Source organism: Chenopodium quinoa, unplaced genomic scaffold, assembly GCF_001683475.1.
Source record: "Chenopodium quinoa cultivar QQ74 unplaced genomic scaffold, ASM168347v1, whole genome shotgun sequence".
NCBI classification, from domain to species: Eukaryota; Viridiplantae; Streptophyta; class Magnoliopsida; order Caryophyllales; family Amaranthaceae; genus Chenopodium; species Chenopodium quinoa.
The window spans coordinates 953,944-974,874 of NW_018743175.1; the positions used below are offsets into that span (position 1 = coordinate 953,944).

At 33.0% G+C, this 20,931-nt stretch overlaps 1 protein-coding gene across 1 annotated transcript; it reads right to left on the reverse strand.

The window, feature by feature from the left end:
- Positions 1–15,402: 15,402 nt before the first annotated feature.
- Positions 15,403–20,606, reverse strand: LOC110732328 (granule-bound starch synthase 1, chloroplastic/amyloplastic-like). Its single transcript, XM_021912251.1, has 14 exons — positions 20,474–20,606; positions 19,128–19,477; positions 18,942–19,022; positions 18,736–18,834; positions 18,542–18,631; positions 18,214–18,277; positions 18,008–18,108; positions 17,804–17,913; positions 17,443–17,686; positions 17,049–17,225; positions 16,770–16,961; positions 16,589–16,675; positions 16,013–16,141; positions 15,403–15,881 (listed from the first exon to the last, which is right to left on the reverse strand). Exons 2-14 carry the CDS (start codon positions 19,467–19,469, stop codon positions 15,762–15,764), a joined length of 1,836 nt encoding a protein of 611 aa, XP_021767943.1. The 5' UTR covers positions 19,470–19,477; positions 20,474–20,606; the 3' UTR covers positions 15,403–15,761.
- Between the last annotated feature and the right edge of the window lie 325 nt (positions 20,607–20,931).

Below are 20,931 nucleotides of genomic sequence, written 5' to 3' on the forward strand. Positions count from 1 at the left end.
CGATCTTTATGTCTTTCTACCTCTCCTCATCTTTAACTTCATATCATATCCTCCATGTCGTGCAACATTAGAGATTTAGAGAAATAGAGGAATACAAAAATGCGTACAAATTTTTTGTTATTTTCATACTAAAAAAAGTAAGGATACAATTTATCTAGGAATGATGGCTAAGCGTTTATTTTTCATTTTTTAGGTTATGTGTTCAATATCTTGTACTCCGTACTAAATTGCATAAACTTAATTTGGAACGAAAGGGGAAAAAAAAAGGAAGAATTTGATTGATTTAAAAGCGAATGATATTAGACAAGATTTATGGATGAAATATAATATTTATCTAGAGATTAATAAATGATGGAGGTGAGAATGACTTTATAAGAAAAGTCTTATACTATTTCATTTTATATTATTTACAACGATTTGACATAAAATATGAGTAGAATAGAAAATGTCTAATTATTGCAAATAATATAAGACGAAGGTAGTTTTATCTTTATCAACAATGCTGGTTCATTTGAAAATGCTTATTTGAGTATGATAGTCGGATAGTGTGTTGCTAGCTTGCTACAAACTGTAAAACGATAGTAGTTTCCTCATAACATCGTATCTAAACTCAGATCATTTGTCATACGAGGTGTCATCATAGCTAATACTAATATTTAAGAAATGTGAATACAGAATAATTAAAATATAAAACAAAAGTAACAATTTTTAATGACGAGATTTATTTTCATAACACTTGTATAAAACTAACTTAGCTTTACGATAAAGTTATGCCTAACAAATATCAATTACTTTTTTTTTCTTGACAATAACAAATTTCAATTACAGTAAACACTCATTTAACAATTTTGAGGTTCCTTATTTTCTTTTCTTTTTCTACTTTATCATCTTTTCTGGATTCCACCACTCCTATCTGAAAGCACCTATGCTTATGACCCCATATGATATTTTGCTGGCGAGTTTGTCAATTTTTATTTTTTTTTACAAGTAACTTTCTTTTCGACCCCTAACTTTTTATAATTGATTTTAATTGTGTGTAGCAAACTAGCAATCTATTGAGAGAATAACTCATGTGTGAATTAATTATTGTCCCGTATTAAAGATTAAATGAAAAAAAAGGCTAATTTAAGTTAGGTTTCATTTTATTCACATTACTTTTTTTGTTTAATTTAAATTATTTGACCTGATATAAAGTAAATAAAGGTGTTCTTTTCACATGAATTTTACTATTTTATGATTTTTATCTTATCATATTGGTTTGAACTCTTATCTTATTTAATCTTAGTAGATTTAAAATGAGTAAAAATAAGATGAGGATAACAAAATTTTAGTGTAATATGCTACTCTACCTTTTTTTTTTTACCAATTGGATTTAAAATAAGATGAGTATTAGACTAGTACGTATTTAACTCTTTCAATGCAAGTTTAATTTTAACCTAATGAGGAATTATCACAGTTAAACTAGGGTTGAGCAAAACTACCCGAAAATCGAAAACCCGATATGTAACCGTTTCGAAAATTAGGGTACTCGATCCAATAACCATAACGGTTCGGGTACCCGTTCCGGTAATTTGTTATCGGGTATGGTTATTGGGTATCATTTTAAAATTAATGGTTACCCGATCCGATCCGATAAGCAATTTTTTTGTTTTTTTTCCTACTTAAATCTGTTTTTTCAAAATCTAAACTCTTACTTTACTTCATAATCACTTTATAATATCAATGATTAGTAATATTATTAATAATTTGGTCAAGGTTATGTGGCATTGTCGTTAATTAGTGTTAAATAATATCATAATAACTACGTTATTAATTTTAACTATCATTATTATATATCTTATTGGGTACCCGATAAACGATCCAAAAATCAGGGTACCCAAACTTATCGGTTCAGTTTATAAAAGTGATATTGGTTATCGATTATCCAAACCGTTAATACTAATGGTACAGGTACCCGTCCCATGCTCACAGCTAAGTCAAACAACTAATACAAAAGATAAGTCTTTACTTTATATACTAACTTAACTCTAGCTCACTCTACTTTTTACGAGTACCTTGAAATCAAATTCTAATTTAATTCATTAACGGCATTTCTTGTACTCCGTTAAGTATTCATCAATCACTAATTCATTAGTGTTAGTCGCTTAAATTGTTGCTCAAAATAGACTATTGCTCAAAATTGTTGATAACATTAAATAAATATCTGGTACCAAGACTTAATTATCAACTAAGATCTAACGGTTTGACATGTTTTTTTAGTGCATGAAACATAGGTTTGATGAAAGACAAGTCTCGAAATTCTACGACTATGATGGTTTCTACTTTCTAGTGATGAGTAAACGGGCCCCACCCGTACGCATGTTAGGAAAGTTAGTACAGTAATTAGACTTAGAATTGAAGAAGATGAAGTTGAAATTGAACTTGAACTTGTTATGAGCACCAAACAAGTGTGAACAATATTTGGTGTGACAGCTTTCACACGTACTACACCCGTTTCGAGTTAGTATTATCTCTTTACCAACAATGTACTGTACTACTCTCTGATTTACTAAATATCTTATTTTATGGCTTACTCTCTTGTTTGTTTGATTTTAACAACAGCAACGTTAACATAATTTACGCATTTTTTTAACCAAAAAAAAAAAAAAAAATTAAAGGAAGAGACGTGACGTACCTGCAAAGTAAGCTTTTCCCCTTTTCCCACCTTTCTTTTCAATTATTCAACCCTTTGCCCACCTTGTTCGAGGAAGTACTAAAGCATAACGGTTATGTATGAAAAAATATATCACGAAGGGTAGTTCAGACTTTTCGCAAACCATAAATATCTAAAGTATTTCTGTAAATCGAATTAGTACCATTGTAGTCTACAGTAGTAGTATTTTAATACTAAGCTATTTCTCAGTAGTATGAAGCAGATTTCATCTGAAGTATTAGAGAAAAATTTCAAATAAGTTGTTGAGTTCGTCAATCCTCGGTAGTATTATTTATAGTCTTAGTGGTAGGAAATTACTGTCCAGCAGTATAAAAGTAGTATTTAGTGAAAGATCTTAAATAAACCGATTTTTCTAAGTAAATTTACTAGTTGTTTTATTAATTGCTATAACTAAACTAGTTAGTCTTAATTTTTAATAGCTGCATAGATTTGGTATCAGAGCCATACGATTAATTTTAAGCTAAATTGTTAATCAAATTAATTAATAAGTAAAACTGGAGAACCCTAGACCATTAACTGAGTGTAAGAAACCTGATTTTAAGGATTACTATCACATTCTGGAAAATACTAGTAATTTTGGTCCAGTTCTTAATTATATAGTAGATCAAATTGGTGAATTAAAATCAGAAGTTGATAATATATACGCTCGTTGTATTAATATTGAAAACAAGATATCAATAACCACAACCGACATTAATAAAAAATTAAGTGAGCTAAAAGAACAAGTCAAACAAGTACAACTTGCTCTAACAAACGAAGTTAGACATCAATCTAATAAAGAAGTATCACCTAATAAGGAAAAGATCGCCCCTTATACATATAAATATGCTTTTCAAAATTTAGATAAGAATAAGAAGTTTACTGTTTCACTTCCTAAAAGACACACTAGTGAAAAAGAAAAGAATCAAGAGACTAAAGATGAACCATCATCTTCAGGTGAAAACGTTTGAAGAATTACAAATCTTATTTAATAAGGAAGAAGACCCTGACAAACGCAATAAGATCATGAAAATAATTTCTGAAAAAGGGATTGATTCTGATAATGAAATAAAGGAAAATAAGTATGTTTCTTTAGAGAAAGATTTATTTTAACAAATGGGATTAATGAAGTTAGATGATCTAGAATTTCTACCTATTGAAGTTGTTTAACAAAAAATTGATAATAAACTCGGTAAAAGAGTAATGGATAATAATGACGTTGGAGAAGAAATTATTAATGAAAATAATGTTAACAATGTTATCCAAAGACCCCACCCAAAAGAGAAGGAAGTTGTACATGACCAAGATACATACCAGGGAAGACTACCAAGTTTAGTGTCAAAGTTATGCCTAATCAAATATCTAAACAAGAAGTAACTCTTGAACCCATAAGCCAAACAGGTTATAAGCTTAAATTAGATGGTGTAAAAGATAGACAAGATGTTTTATATCAGTAGAAAAAGAGCATGGGTAGTGTACTTAATCTAAACACTGAATGGATTTCTGAAAATTTCTTAAACTATATCGAACATAGTTTTTATGGTTGTGTAGAAGACTGGTATGATGGTATAGATGAAGAAGTCAAAGCTATATTAAGAGCTAGTGAATCTCATACTAGAATGTTTAGACAATTGTGTCAATACATTGAGTGCAATCCCTCGTAATTTTGTGAAATTTAAAATTATATTTTTATATATTTATGTGAATATTTAATTATGATTATTTATTTACATAATTTATTTTACTATGATTTAAGCAAATAAATTTAATGTTTATAAAGTTAATAAAATTATTTCATTAGATTATTTCACTACCCATATTTTAATCATGAATTATTATGCAAGTCCAACCCATTAGTTACTGAGCCTATTCTTTTTTTTTCTTTCTAAAACCCATTTACTTTAAGCCCCAAGTAACACTCCTAGTTTTATTAGAACTAGGAAACCTAAGACCCTTATTTCCCCTCTTACTTCTCACGATAAAAAAAAAACCCAAACTCCCTTGCTTCCCCTATTTCATGACAGCAGAAGAAAAAAAAAAAATAAATTGGTGCTGCCTTCTGCCGCACGCTGTTGCTACCGGACCACCAAACCACCGCCGTAGCACCGCCCAGAACCACCGCCACCGCTTGACCACCGTCGCCCAACCACCCGCCGCCGGTTTTCCTTCTTCCTCCTTCCTCCCTTGTTTCTCCTTTTTCCTTATTATTATTATTATTATTATTATTATTATTATTATTATTAAAGATTGTTGTTTTAATTTATATTGTTAGTTTTATTTATTTTAATCATGTTTAAATTCTTTAAAAACATGAGAAATTATTAAGTTTATAAATTATGATATGTGGTTCAAAATTTCAGATTTACATAATTTGTGGAATTAGAGCTTAAACCTTGATTTTTCATGATTTTAGGGCTTAAAACGTGTTAGTCAAGTTACTTGAGTATATAGTGTATTTATTGTGTTAAAATTATATTTTTGATGATTAAACTAATTTTCAGATTATTAAAAATATAGATTTGGGAATTTAAACCATTCTAAATCATGTTTCTTAGAGTTTCCTATACACTATATTATAGATTTGGGAATTTAAACCATTCTAAATCATGTTTCTTAGAGTTTCCTATACACTACATGACCGTTATGATTAAATTATGTTAATAAGTTATTAAAGTATCAAGTATAAGGTTTAAATTAATTTTTCATATTTTTGTAATCTGAATTTTATTGTTTTGGTATAAAAAATAATAGGTTTTGAAGTTTCTACATATATATTTAAGCTATTATTCCATTATTACAATTATGGGTTGTTAAATTTGCAAAGGATGCGTATAAAATAAATTTTCAGATTTAGTTAGTAGCTTAAATATGCTGTAATTTCATATATAAAGATGTATTTTAAGGTTTTTATGAAGGAAACTTAAAGAAATATATATAAGCTTTTGATTTTAATTAAAGGGAAGGTTTTAAAGAGTTGTTTTAATTGAATTTTGAAAGTTTTAAAGTAAGTTAGTATTGCTGTAAATTATATTGCTTGGGTATTGACTGAATTATTATTGTTTGGTTTAGGAGAGGACTTTGTAGAAGACGATTTCTAGTTTCTAAAGTGGACAACCAACTCGTTTACTCAAGGTACGTACAAGGATACGAAAACCTTGACTTTAGAAGCATGTTTAAGGATTTGGAAAAATTTAGAATCATGTTAGGGAAACTTGTAGATTGGTTGAAATTGTTTGGTAGTGAGTTTGATTGATGATTGGTTTGATTCATGTATGAGAAATGCGTATTGATTTTTCTTGTAAGTATTATTTATGCAATAACTGCAAGATGAGCTAAGAGACTAAGGTACATAAATTTGTGGAACGAATTATTTTAATGCTCGTTCATGTTTACGAATTGGAACGAGTAAAGAGAGAATTAAAGTCTTATGTGACGAGGTTGATGATTTGAGGTGCTTTATGCATTTAAAGTGTTTATACACCGAGGTAGTTAAAGGATTTAATAATAAATATTGTTTGTCACCAATAAATCAAGAATTGAATTGGAAATGTGAATTTCTTGAATGTTGATGTTTGATTGGTTGAATTGCTTTGCATTGAGTCATCACCAAGTCCAAACTTGTAAATCACGTAAAGTGCAAGATGGATGAGCAATAAAACTCTGGATTTGTGCACATCTAGAGTATTGACATCAGGGGTTGGGGTTCACGGGGTATTAGCCGTGTACTTTCTAGAGGCCGTTTGATCTACGAGTCTCTTGTTTACAAATGCTTTATTTTAAACTATAACACTAGTAGAAAAAATGAAATAGGCACTGCACAATGCGCACCGGTTTTTGAAAACCGGTGCTAAAAAAAATAGGCGGGATTGGGAAATAGAGTTTTCGCAACGATTCCAACCAAACTGGTGCGAATTAAAAAAGAAAGAGATTTTGCACCGGTTCAAACCAAACCGGTGTGAAATAATGTTTTATATATAAAAAAAAAATCGAGCTCTTTAATCTTATAAACCCTTAACCCTCTCTCATCCGCCTCTATTTCATACTCTCCTTCTCTCTCATCTCTGTTCTCGTTCTTCTCTCTCATCTTTTCTCTGATCTCTCTCATCTCATCTCATCTCTGATCTCTCGTTCTTCTATTCCTTCTGATCTCTCGTTCTTCTATTCCTTCTGATCTCTCTGTTCTTCTCTGATCTCTCGTTCTTCTTCCTTTTCTCAACAACCACCGACCTTAGTCGACGTTTCGAAACCAAGCACAACAACCATCGCCGCCGCCTTCAACCACAACAACCATCGCCGCCGTTGTCAACCACAATAAACTTGATTGAATTTTCGATTAGAAAATCAGAAATTTGAGGTTAGGGTTTCTGAGTTCTTTAGCTTTGCGTTTCGGTTTCCGGGTTCTGGGTTTTTTCTGGGTTTCTGGGTTTTTTTTGGGTTTTTCTTGGTTTTTTCTGGGTTTTTTCTGGGTTCTAGGTTTCTGGGTTCTTTAGCTTTTCGTTTCGGTTTCTGGGTTCTTTGGATTTCTCGGTTTTTTCTGGGTTTTTTTTGGTTTTTCCTGGGATCTCTCGTTTTTCTCTCATCATCTCTTCTCTGATTTGTCGTTACAATTTTTTGGTTTTGGAATATTAGTTTATTGTGGGTTTTATTAATTTTGGTGTTTTAATTGATGTAGGTAGTATTCCTTAAAAAGAAAAAAAATTTCAACTGCAGCGACTCCACATAGAAGAAAGATTCAAAATTCAAGGATTTTGGTGTTTTGTTGTTCATTGTTGCGTTTTTTTTAATTAGTTGTGAAATAACAATTTATTTGATGAATATATATATATATATATATGTGTGTGTGTGTGATTAATGTATATTACGATTTTGGTGTTTTTTTTAGGGAAACGATTTTGGTGTTTTGTTTCATTGTCTGATTAATTTAAGTGAAAAAATCGAAATTTTTTTTTACTTTTATTTTTTGAAGGTATAATGGGCACCGGTTAATCGGTGCCAATTGTAGTTAAAACCAAAATACAAAAAGCGCGACACTTACTTTTCGCACTGGTTAACCGGTGCTAATTCTTAGTTTTTCCATCGGTTTTGAATCGGTGCGAAAAAAATTTCTTTTTAGCATCCCTCAAATCCGAACAGGTTCAAAACCGATGCGAAAGGGGGGTTTTAATTTGAACCGGTGCGGATTTACATTTTTCGCCTAGTGTATAAGGAGTTAGATGAGATCTCATACTAGCTATGGCCACAGAGTCGCGCCCGTCTGCCATTGGATGTTTATTGATGTTTCCGAAAGGAGGCATGGAGTTTTTCTTTTATTGATGTTCCGAAATGGAGCATGGGGAGACAATCTTGTCTATTGCTTAATCCAATCAATGAATGAAATGAATTAATTACTATTAATTGGTAAAGTCTTAGTACTGTTAATAGTTGAGTCGTGTGTATAAGTCAATAATTAAATTGTGTGTGATGAATGATTATTAGTAGCATGCTAGGAATTCTTTATTATATTTCGTAGCTTGTATGTATTCAGCGTTGCTGATTGCGTGCTTTTGTGTGTCTTTTCTTGGTCATGGCCTTCGTCTTTCAATTACCTTGTAATGATCCAAATTTTACACTAGTAATATTGGGGAGCAGATTAATCACAGGGTTTGTTATTTTTTTTTTCACATAATCTGAACTTGCATCAAGGTGGTGGGATTTTGAGTGGAGTATGTGTTGGATATTTTTACAATATATTTCATTTCATAAGTTGGATTTATTTAAACTCTGGTTCGATTTATTTACTACTTTTGCTGGGTTTTGAATAAGGCCCTTAATGGTTCCTACTTGTAAGACTTAACTTGGTTTTGCTCTTTGGTTTTAAAACTTATTTATAACTGAGTTAGTTTTTCCGTTGCTAAATTCTGAACTAGCCTTAAGTAATTTGTCCATTTGCAATATGAAATATATTGAGAGCTACATTATGGAGTTTGAAACATATTATTATAAAATTGGTGAAAATGAAACAAACCTTGGAATGTTCTATAACAAATTACCAAGTCCTCTTAATGAAGAAATTAGTGAAAAATATCAAGATTGGAGAGAGAAATTCTTATCCAGGGATGCCCTAGGTAATAGAATAGCTTTTCTAAGAAAATGGATTGAAAAAGGAAATGTGGAGAGGTTGCAGGAACTCAACAAATGAAGAGACAATTTCTAACTTGTTGGGATTTCCCAAATAACTATGGATGTGAAAAAAAGAATTATAACAAGAAAAAAAATTATAAGAAAAATAAATTTGATAGACCGAGAGGAGAAACCTATAAAAAGAGGTACTATAAACATAAATATAGGAAACCTAGTAGGTTTTTCAGAAAGGCAACGTATTGTCTTGAGAAAAAGAAAACATGCAAATGTTGGTCTTGTGAGAATTAGGACACTATGCTAATGAATGTAAGAAATCTAATCATAAACTAATGGAAGCCTTAGGTAGTTGGGATTACATAGAAATACCAGAAGAAGAGGCTTTAGAATTGGCTTTAAGTAATAGTAAAGGAATAGTAGAAATAATAGAGGAAGAAAATGAGAATAATGAAGAACCTAAAGATAGTAAATTTGAAAATGAAAATTATAAAGAAATTAATAATATGATGGAAGGGGAAGTATTAGAAAACTCAGAATCAGATGACGATGAGGATAAAAGCAAAATAACTATAGGTCAACTTAAAAGATCTGAGTATTCTATTAAAGATAAAGACCTAGATCAAATGAACAAAGAAAGCTGGAATTTTCCCCATATTACTAAAGATAAGATATTTAAAACTTATTTCTTTAAAATTAGAACTAAATATGTATGTGAAGAAATGGAAGGAAGTATAGTAATCGAAGATTGGGGAAAGAAACCAGCAGAAATTAATATCATAAACTGAAAAAGCTTAAAAAACATAAAGAAAAAGGAGATTATAATTATATTTGCATTGGTGCAGTACAAGTACACATACTCCTTTACAAAATTTTGAGAAGGATGTTAAATGCTTAAGTTTTGTTTGTGATGTTAGACATCAAGAATTTATGATCAAATAATTAGTGGTATCACATGTAACTAATTAAGTCAAGGAACAATAAGCTATATATGTGAACCTAGATATTATGTGAGCTTAGAAGATTCTTTTGCTTTAAAGTTTTTAGCTATCAAGCTATTAACTGATGGAGTGAAAGTGCATAAAAGAACTCGACCTATACAAATAAGATGGAAGGTAGTGTATAGTTGGTTAATACTATAGACTCATATTTCAAGAAACAAATAGTTGATGCTAAAAAATATGAGCAAGAAGGAGGGCCTAAGAAGAAAATTACCCCTATAAAAGTAAACCCTAATGAAATCGAAATTGGAAAAACTTGGGAAGAATTCTTCATGAATCCTGCAGTTAATAATAGGTCAAGTAAATTGCTAATTGATGAATCAGGATTGCTTCATATTGGGATAACTACAAAACCTAAAATACAAAGAAGTATGAGTCTTAGATCACCAAGTCTAAGTAGACAAAACCAACTATAATAAAGATGAAAAAACACGTCGATGAAAAGCCAGAAGAGGATGAAGAGGAAATATTAGCTTTAATAAAGAAGCTAAATGAAAAATATGAAACTAAGAAAGCCTTAAAACAACCAGCAAGACATAGTATTGATATTGGTTCATATTCTAATTTAGAGATAAATGAAGATCCAAAAAATCTTATTATTGACAAAAGAAAGGTAATTGGATATAAGACCAAAACTGTAAGTGAACCAGTATATGAAGATGAAGTTAATATGCAAATGGAAGCTTGTAACGAAATATCCAGTACTAATCCTAATAGCATTTATATTCCAATTGATATATGCATTGAAGATTATAATAAATATAAATTATGTGCATACATTGATAGTGGTTGTTCTACATGTTTTGGAAAAAGATCATTATATCCAGAATTCTTATGGAAAAAGGCTAAAAATCATATGCAAGTAAGAATTGCTAATAATAGTGTCATGATGCATACGGAAATAATTGAGGAATTACTAATAGAAATTGGAGGAGTGCAATGTGTTATTCCTATTTTGTGGGCTACTGATCAACCTAGTCATGATATGATAATAGGAAATAACTTTCAAACATTATACTCTCCATGCACCCAAACCATTGATCAAATTATCTTTACTATTAATGGTCACTCTGTTCCTATATAGAAAATAACAAAGGCTTATACTCATCAGACTATGGAATTTACGCACAGCCACCATGGTGATAGGGTTACACCTACACAACGAGAGGTTGCACTTAGAATTTCTGAGTGTGAATTATCCTTAATAGATCAGATAAGTAAGCAGCAAGAAAAATTATGTGAAAAATAATATTCAACAAATCCATTACAGCATTGGGAAAAGGATAAAGGATTTGCTAAGATAACTCTAACAAATCCGAATAAGATTATTAGAGTAAGAGAAATGGTTTATACCTACCAAGATATATTGAAATTTGATGAGCAAATAAAAGAATTGCTAAATAAGAAGTTAGTTAGGAATAACAAGAGCCCTCATAATAGTCAAGCACTCATGGTAAGAAATCATGTAGAAGAAAAAAGAGGTAAAGCTAGAATGGTCATTAATTATAAACAACTAAATGATAATATTGTATTTGATGGCTATTATATTCCTAATAAAACTGTGTTATTTAATAGAATTCAAGGAGCCACATAGTTTTCTAAAATGGATTGTAAGAGTGGTTACTGGCAAAATAAAATAGAAGAAAGCATACCATTAACTGTCTTTAGTGCCCATCAAGGGCATTATGAATGGTTAGTGATGCCTTTTGGATTAAAAAATGCTCCACAAATATTTCAGAGAAGAATGGATAATATTTTCAGAGAGCTTAATTATTGTTGTTTAGTTTATATAAGTGATATTCTAATCTTCTCAAAAGACTTAGAGCAACATAAGAATGACGTTAAAGTTGTAACTCAAAAATGTGCTAAGCATGGTATAACTCTTGGAAAAGATTAGTGTGTCTATGCTAAACAAGAAATTGAGTTTCTAGGATTAGAAATTAAGGCGGGACAAATAATTTTACAAAAACATATCTTGGAAAAGATTGAAAATTCCCAAATGAAATTGAAGATAGAAAACAGCTAGAAAGGTTTCTAGGGTGTTTAACCTATGCTTCTGATTTCATAGAAAATCTTGCTCTATTAAGGAAACCATTACAACAAAAACTTAAGAAAGAAATAACTTGGAACTGGAAGAAAAGTGATTCCAAATTGGTTGAAGATTTAAAAGTTATGTGTAAAGTTCTTCCTGTACTGACATTCCCTACTAGTGAAGATGATTTAATCCTTGAAACAGATGCTAATAATGAGCACTGGACTGCTGTGTTAAAAATCAAAGAAGGAGAAAGACTCTGCAGATACAGTATTGGAAGTTTTAATAAATTATCCTACAATGCAGAAGGAAATTCTTGCAGTCATTAGAGGGATCGAGAAGTTCTTAATCTTCTTAGCCCCTAAACAATTCTTAATAAGAATAGATTGCAAAGGCATACTTGGTTTTGTTAAAAAGAATTTGTCTAATATGCAAGCGTAAAGGAGACTCCTGCGTTGGCAATTATGGCTAACCAATTTTCATTTACTGTTGAACATATTCAGGGATTAAAGAATTCTTTAGCAGACATCTTGACCAGAGAATTAGCTAATGTCGAAGAAGCTCAAGGTAACACAAAAACCTTCTGCACACCAACTTCAAAAGATGGATGTAGAGAGGAAAACTCTCATTGATGAAACGGAAAAAGCAATGGAGCAGGTTTCATCCTCCAGTTGGGCTTTAATACAAGGCTTGATCATTTCAGTAGAACAAAGATCACGAGATGGGTTAATCAAGGGTTGCCATCGAGCAGTCGAAAGGTTATTGATGTTTGAAGTAACAATCACGTTATTTCAACTCATCCCTAATATACAAAATATAATACTCAATAAAATAAGTGATAACGATTTCAGAACATGGTACAAGCTAGTAGTAACAAGATCCAGTCGATTCTTTGATGTTCGATACCTATGGGGAGAACGAGTAGAGTTTCCTACTAACTCTAAAGTGGCATCATTACGCATCAATCTATATCCTCTTACTGAGATGATCCATTCGTTTAGATACATTACAAAGCCTGGGATTACGGAATGGTATATGCCTTTCATGATTTCCCTACTCCTAATGACTCATTCTTTTCAAAGCTTACGAAGTTCCAACAATATGCATTCAATAAAGTCCAAAAGTTTTGTGATGACAAAAAAAGAAAATCTTCAGCTAGAAGCGAGGGTGCAATGTGCGAACATTGAAGTTGTAGAAGGAAAAGTCAGTCCGCCTCATTATTTGATAATGTTTGGAAAATTGGCATTTAGTACTCAAGATCCCATAATAGTTCGTCAGAAGACTGTTAAAAATGCTACTGAAGCAAGAGCATTGGGATTTTTCTATATTTCACAATATCTCAACAATTTTATAAAAAGAATCGAAAATAATCCTGTTATATTTCATGTTGGTAATACCACAATTGTGGCACCAAACGAGGTGAGAGAATATTTATAGATGGCATGAACAATACTGAGTCAATCTACAAATATTTAGAAGATGTTGAAAGTGGAAAGTTTCTGTCATTCGAAGGCCATGAGTATCTGTTTGAAGCTTTCATGACATGGGATGAATCATATGCTGCCAAATGCGTTGTAGACCTTGGCATAGAAGAAGACAACCCCATGTATGTCCACTATGAAGACAGTAAAGATAGTGAAGGAGGCTTACAAGATTAATGATGGATGAGATAATGAATTTTTGAGCCCACATTAGCAATAATTCAGTTTATTTTCATTGTAGCCACATTTTATTAATTGTTACTGTGTTAAAGCGTCTTTGTAAAAAGGAATGGTGTAGAATGGCTTGCTAAGAATCCTATGTAACTTTAGTTTCCCTATGTAAAGAGACTTAGGCCAAGAAGTAAAGGCAGAGTTAGAAGAGTTAGCTAGAGAATTCCTCTGAAAGCATTAGAGAATCTTCTAGAGTAAAATACTCACCTTAAGAGACAGATTGGTTCTCCATCTCTCTTAAAGTAGAGAAAACTCTAGTTCAGCTTATGTCGGTTTAAGCTTTCAGTCAGTGTGTTGTAATATATGAGTGTTATAATCCTTTCAAATTAAATAAAAGTTTCATTCAAGAAGGGAACGCTATCCCCTTGAACCTTATATATCAAATGAGTTATCTTTCTGTTTAAGAAGTTCCATTATAAACACAATAAGAATTGTTTGATTAGAGATTATGGTCTAAGGTAGGAAACAAATTAGATCTGTGCTGATCTAAAGAAGACAGGGTTGGGGTTAGCACCTTGGTAAAGCCGGGAGCTCAGAACGCCGGAGGTTCCAGTGTCGACTAAGTTCAGTATTGGTCAAAACTCTCTAGTTAAATAATTATTATTGCGAAGTACGGTGGGTTATTAAACTAAAAAGTTAATTTGTTTAGATATATAACTAGTAGAGTTGTGATAACTAGTACCGTTAAAAGTCATTAATCGAAAAACAAGTGATTATTACTCTTTATTATAAAACGATATTGTTAAGTATTTCCTTTAGTAGTACTAATAAATCATCAGTGGTATAATATAAAGTGTCGGTAATATTATTATAAGTTCCAGTAGTATTATAGAGAGTCCCAGTAGTATTGTATAAAAGTCCAGTTTAAAAAAGAAAAAGAAAAAGGGACCACTTGTTATGCATATTCATATACCTCACTAACCTCCCTTTGGAAGCCCCCACCTTGTTCATTCGTTCTTTCACTCCTGTTATTATCCTTGAACAGAATAATAATGATTCATGCTTCTTTTCGGATTTTTTTTTTATTGTACTTGTATTGTACCCTCACTCTGATCTTAAATACTCGCAATATTTTAATTTTAATTTGACAAACTGTAATAAATATCAAAATGTTGGATTAGTGTCAATGTATATTTTCAAATATTACTCTATAATTTTTTCATTATTATGTCAATACATAAGGTCAAACTTGTGCACAAATACATATATATCTATAAACTTATTGCAAGTATTTAAGAACAAAAAGGGCTATTGACTTTTGCCTTCGTCAAGAGATGATTAGTAGATTAGGTAGTGATATATATTGATGATTTTTGTGTTGAGACGGTTGTTAAATGGATAAAGACCTTTGAGATTAAATGAATTTTCTACAATAATAAGACTAACGATGACGCAACTTCAGGAGGATCCAGTCCACGCTCAAGGCTCAATCCATGGTAATTTGGTGGCCACATATATTTGTAACCAGTCCTGATTAAACTCACCTGAGGAGACAAGAGCTCTGTTATGAATCTTATGATGCATGTTTGTTTGTCAATTGTCATGCTGCTGCGTTTATGCAAACAATTTATACAATCTTATATTTCAACAGCCGATTTTTAGAGATGGGGTTATTAGCCAAACCTTGACCCACCAGGGTCTTGGTGCAGTCCTGAAACAACACACGTGTCGATCTCTATGTGCCATGGGTCCAAGTTTTGTGAACTCAACCCAGACCAGACCAGCCCATCTGGATAACCAGACCCAACCCTTCCAAACACCCATATACACCTGACCCATCCAGCCCAGCTCTGCACTCACCACACAACTGAACTGGTCTGTGGCCTGTCATTGCAGTCTGAACTAACAGCCTTGGTGTGGAAATGAGGTCTAATTCATTATAATAAGAAGCTCTTAAACAGTCTCTCTTTAGAACCTTATACAACTTATTGCTTTAGGCAGAAAGCGCCATTGCACCTATATTTGATATCATGGTGCATAACTACACATTTCTTACATATACGGATGCTCGAACATAAAATACATCTTAGCATTGAACTGTGCATTCTTAAAAATGCAAATGCTCGAACATACTATACATATTAGCGTTCAGCCACATACCATGTGATTTCATTCCAGACATAAGGATGGAACGCTGAAATTGTTCCCGTGGATGTCAGCATGCATAATATATTATGTATTGTTAGTAGCTCCCACAGCATTCAAAAGGTTCATACAGCAGCAGCCTTCTTCTCTTCGGCAGAAGTAGCAACTTCCTCTGCATCAATACCAGGTTCACTTCCAGGAATATCTAAACTCAACAGCAGCTTTTCCCACAGCTTGGCAGGCTCCTGTATTTTGCAACTCACACCATTAATTTATTACCAACTAACAAATTTTCTCTAATTGAAATACCATAGAATGCCATTTCAAAATGAAAAATCGAAAGCCAAAGACTAAGTAAAAGGAAGAAGTAGCAGACCTTCCAAGAAACATCTTGAGCCATGCAGTTCTGGATCATCTCTTTCATTGCAGGGGTACGGTAGGTTTTTAGAGCTCTCTTGACAGTTGTGGCTAGAGCGGCTACATCACTTGGGTCAATGGTTTCGCACTGAGGATAAATGAGGCAAGCTTTAGTATTCATGTTCATTAATACAAAGCTTATCAAGCATGTAACTCTTTGAACAGAATCAGCATTTTACTTCTTCTGATGTTCAAGAGATTTTGTTATACTGAAACACGTACTTCCATCCTATAATCACACATCAGAAAAGTTGTAGGGATATTGCAAAAAGTGGTTATATGTGAATAAAAAAATAAATACATAGAAGTGGATGGAGAGTTAAATTAGAAAGTGTAAGAGAGAGCGTAGGAATTGAGAGAAAAAGAAGGTTGGTGTTTAGAAAAGATTAAAAGTAGAATTCATGTCACACGGGAGGGGGAGTTTACCAAAGTAGGTAACAACTTAACAATTAGATTATTACGGGAAGGAGAGAGTAGGTGAGTTTCATCAGCAAATACGTAGTAGTAGTTAAAAAATGTGAATTAAACAACTCACTTCAACATTGAAAGCTCCCATCTGGAATCCAGTGAAGCCTTCCTTGACTGTATCGACTAACCCACCAGTTGATGCTACAATAGGGACCTGCCAAACAAGCATTTGAAAAGGGGACGATAAAAAACATAGAAATCAGTCAATATGCCAACCACATAAGTTCAGCAAGGTTTCAAGACAATACAGTTCCATAGTTCATGGCATGCAATTGGACAAGACCACAAGGTTCAAATCTGCTTGGAATCAATATGTAATCAGCGCCAGCAATAATCATATGAGCCAAGGGGGTGTTAAACTTTGCAACTCCTCTAGCTTTGTCGGGGTACATGGTCTCAAGTTCTTCAAGCTGCTTCTCCATGGTCTTTTTTCCAGTTCCCTAAGGAGAAGACGATAAAACACCATCAGCTTTTGCCTTATGAGAAACAACCATTAAGCATGGAGAGCATGTGAAAAGAATACTTACCAGAACAACGACTTGGACATTCTCTCCGATGAATTCAGGAATTGCTGCAGCAAGAATATCAGAACCTTTCTGTTCCTCAAGTCTACCGATGAAGCCTATCAGTGGAACATCTGGATCAATTGGTAACCCAACTTCTGCTTGAAGGGCTTCTTTTAAAAGTGGTTTTGCATCCATCACCTGGAAGCGGCAGAAAGTTGCACAAAAGTTCCCACATGATGATTAGATTTTTATTTTCTCACAGATACTTGACTAGAAGACCGTAAGGCTATGTTCGACAACCCATTTAAAAAAAATGAAAATAAATAAATTGGGGGTTATTTTAAAGCTAAACCTCAATGTGCTCCCAACAAACAGATCATTTTAAAAGAAAGGGGGAGGAGAAAAGGGTCTTTACCGTTGTGTTGTCATAATTGACATCAATGTATTCATCAGTTAATGGGTTCCAGTCCTGGATGTCTGTGCCATTGGTGATGCCTGTAAGAGTTGCTGTACGACAGGTGTTGTGCAACTCGACACCTTTTGCAGGACCTGAGAGGATTTCCTGAGCATAATTAGGACTGACAGTCACTACCCTGTCAGACTCCAAGATCCCGGCCTTCATCCAATTGATTTTTCTTCCTTTAACAGGCTTAACATGCCTGCACATCCAACGAAATTCCAGGATCAGGAAAAGAAGGAGAAGGTTCTAAAACAAAGTTTTATTGGTTAATATAAAAGGTGAATGTTTCAAATAACAGAATGATGACTTCACCTACCCGTCAATGAAATCAAAGGATCCCCTGAATTCATCAGGGAGGTTGAGCATTGAGAAATCTGAAAAGGCGAATCTCCCTTGGTAAGCTATGTTGTGGATACAGTAGACAACCTGCCATCATTATACATTTCAAACAATCCAGGGTTGGTTTTCACGTCTTGCTTAAGTGATATTTGAGTATAAAAACAAATTAAAGGAGGTTTGCCTTGGCATTCTGATAGATGCCCTTAGATTGGTACATGGACTTGAGGTAGCATGGAAGAAGACTTGTGTGCCAGTCATTGGCAACGAAGACAACATCCTCCCCTGCAAGAACATTGCAACAGCATATGCATTTATAAAATATTTATTATCATGGTGCATGTTGACGAGAATGTTATGTAACTAAGCTAAAAGCTGAATAATACACACCATATGGGCCTGAAAATTTCAGATTGCTGTTCAGATTCAAAATTCTCGGGGCTTCCAAAGCTGCCTGCAGAGAAGGTATTTACAGAACATCAAATGCCTGCTAAGGGCTAGCTAATGAATCAGTGACTACTTTGAAGCTGGTAAAAAACCAACAGAACTTTATGAGGGCAAAATCATTCAAATAAACCAGTGCACAAAGATTATCAAATTTCACAGCTCAATCCTGCAAGTAGAAAAACTCAGATGAATCTGCTAGGGCAGCTAGAAGCACCAACATTTTCCTTCATACTGTAGGAAATATAACAATGAATTGCATTTAAAAATTTACCTGGCAGAGCAAACTGAAACGAAGCTGGTTGTCATCAAAATCCGATCCAGCTGTAGGACCATAAAGCTTGGAACCAGTTTTGCCCCATACCTGAAAAGTTCATGAGAATTAATCAAGTGTTCATAATTTCATATGATACCTGAAAAGCTCATAAGTTCATCAATCATAGTTTCCATGATAGAGTTGGTGCAAACCTTCTCAAGAAAAATTGGATGGTCCACAAAAACACGGTCTACTCCCCTTTTATAACAATGGAAGAATCGGACAGTGAAAAGCATGTCCCCAACTTTCAACTGCAACAGATAATCAACAGTTCGTCAAATCCCAAGCATTTTAACTATCACAGAGAGACATAGACCAGCAAAACATCACAGTATCAAACAGAAGTGTACTAGATTACCTCAACGAGCACACTGGTATCCCATGCATCTTTGTATTGGTCATAGCGAGGTACGATTGTCATGACTCTGTGTCCTCTTTTCTAAAAGATTGGTATAAAAAGAAGAAAAACAATGTTACATGCTAAAACATTAGTCAATACTAACTTAAATCGACAATCAGTCGAACAACAAATCACAAGACTCACAGCCAAAGCTGGTGGGAGACCACCAACAACATCACCAAGGCCACCAGTTTTGCACCACTTATCACATTCAGTAGATACAAATGCTATGTTCATCCCACGTATAACAGCTCTGAATGGCACATCATTCTGAGCTTTGTGCCCTTTGCTCCTTACAGCCTTAGTCAAGGCTTTCGTGTTGGATTTCATCTGTAGCATGTCACCCATGTTCAATGATCTCAACCCATTGTGAGTGGTGAGACGGCTTTTAAGATCAATCTGCGCCAAAGTTGTCTTAGTTTCTGGACCTGCGCAATTGATGCGCGCTCCACTTGACACAAAGTGAGAGGAAGCAACAGATGCCATTGCTTAGCCTGAAACCAATATACATGAACTTAGTATGAGTAAATATTTAAAAACTGATCCAAGACAATTAATTTAATTTATCTTACCAGAAGATTTACTGCAGTTCAAAAGACAAAGAACATGAATAAAGATGAGGCTAAAACATTATCAAAGTGACACCATTACTACAAGGGACGAGATGGGCTGAAAAGATTAATACAACACTAACAGAGCCATATTTAACTACTGATCCTAGACAATGAATTTAAAACATGTTCTCATCAACTTACAAAATTACAAGGGAGTACTAATCAACTTAAATCAGTTTTGATTAGTAAAAACCAATTTTAATCGGTTCACATGGGTACAAATCAAATTTAATTAGCAAATATCATTACAAAATAAGTTGAAGAGAACAAAGCCCTAGCCATTTTACAGATCCCATTTCTTGTAAATTCAACCTTATGTAATTTCTAAATCGTACTCCCTTTGTCCTGAAAAATTATTAGGACAACATTAATCTAACTATAACTCGTGACAACTAAATCGGGATGGAGATAGTAATTTAAGTCACTCCACATGAAACCAACACTAATTTATCCCCCTACCTAACGAGAAAGTTGTCACAATCTCTAACAACGGGTAAATCACTCTAAGAAACATTTTGGTGAGCATAACAATAAAAATGAATACTTTATTCAAACGATAAAACACAAACATTATCACAAATTCACAATACCTCCAAAAGCATATTATATGTTCCTACAAAATTAATTATTTACAAACATTCCCTAATCCCCACGTCAGCAATCTTCTAAAAATTTCAACCTTTTCATTTCCAGCTTTACACACTTAGAAATGCCACTCTCAAAACCCAACTAATGTACATTACCAAATCACAAATTTCAACCAAAATTACCAGGATAAAACAAATCAATTACAACATTTTATGATCAATTCAAAACCAAGAACATAAACATAAACACAGAAATTAAAGTACTAAAGAAAAAAGATGAAAATTTTACCTGAATATTCTAAAAGATGAAAGCTTTGATTGCTGGTTTTTCTGAGAAGAGGACACCCCTTTTGTAGTGAAAATGGGGTGAGTGAGGGATCAGTCATTCAACCTCCACTTATTTGTAGGAGTGTCTACTTCTTTCTCACGTGTTACTATACGTGGCATTTTTTAAACGGTTAAGCTCTATTAGCCTCAATTATTTCTTTAATTTATTTTTTCCTTAATAGGAGAAAATAAATTAGTTTCGTTGTTAAGTGATACATTGCCAGATTGGCCTCATAACTCGGGTGTGAGTAGAAATTAATCTTCTATCTCTTCCCTTTGAAGCCTGGAAATTGCATTTATAATATTTTGATTTTTTATCATCACATGTCATAAACAAGAAGAGATTTTTGTAGTGTCCAAATTCGCTAATTATTTAATGCATTAACTACTATAACAAGCGCGTGGAATGATTTTATGCAT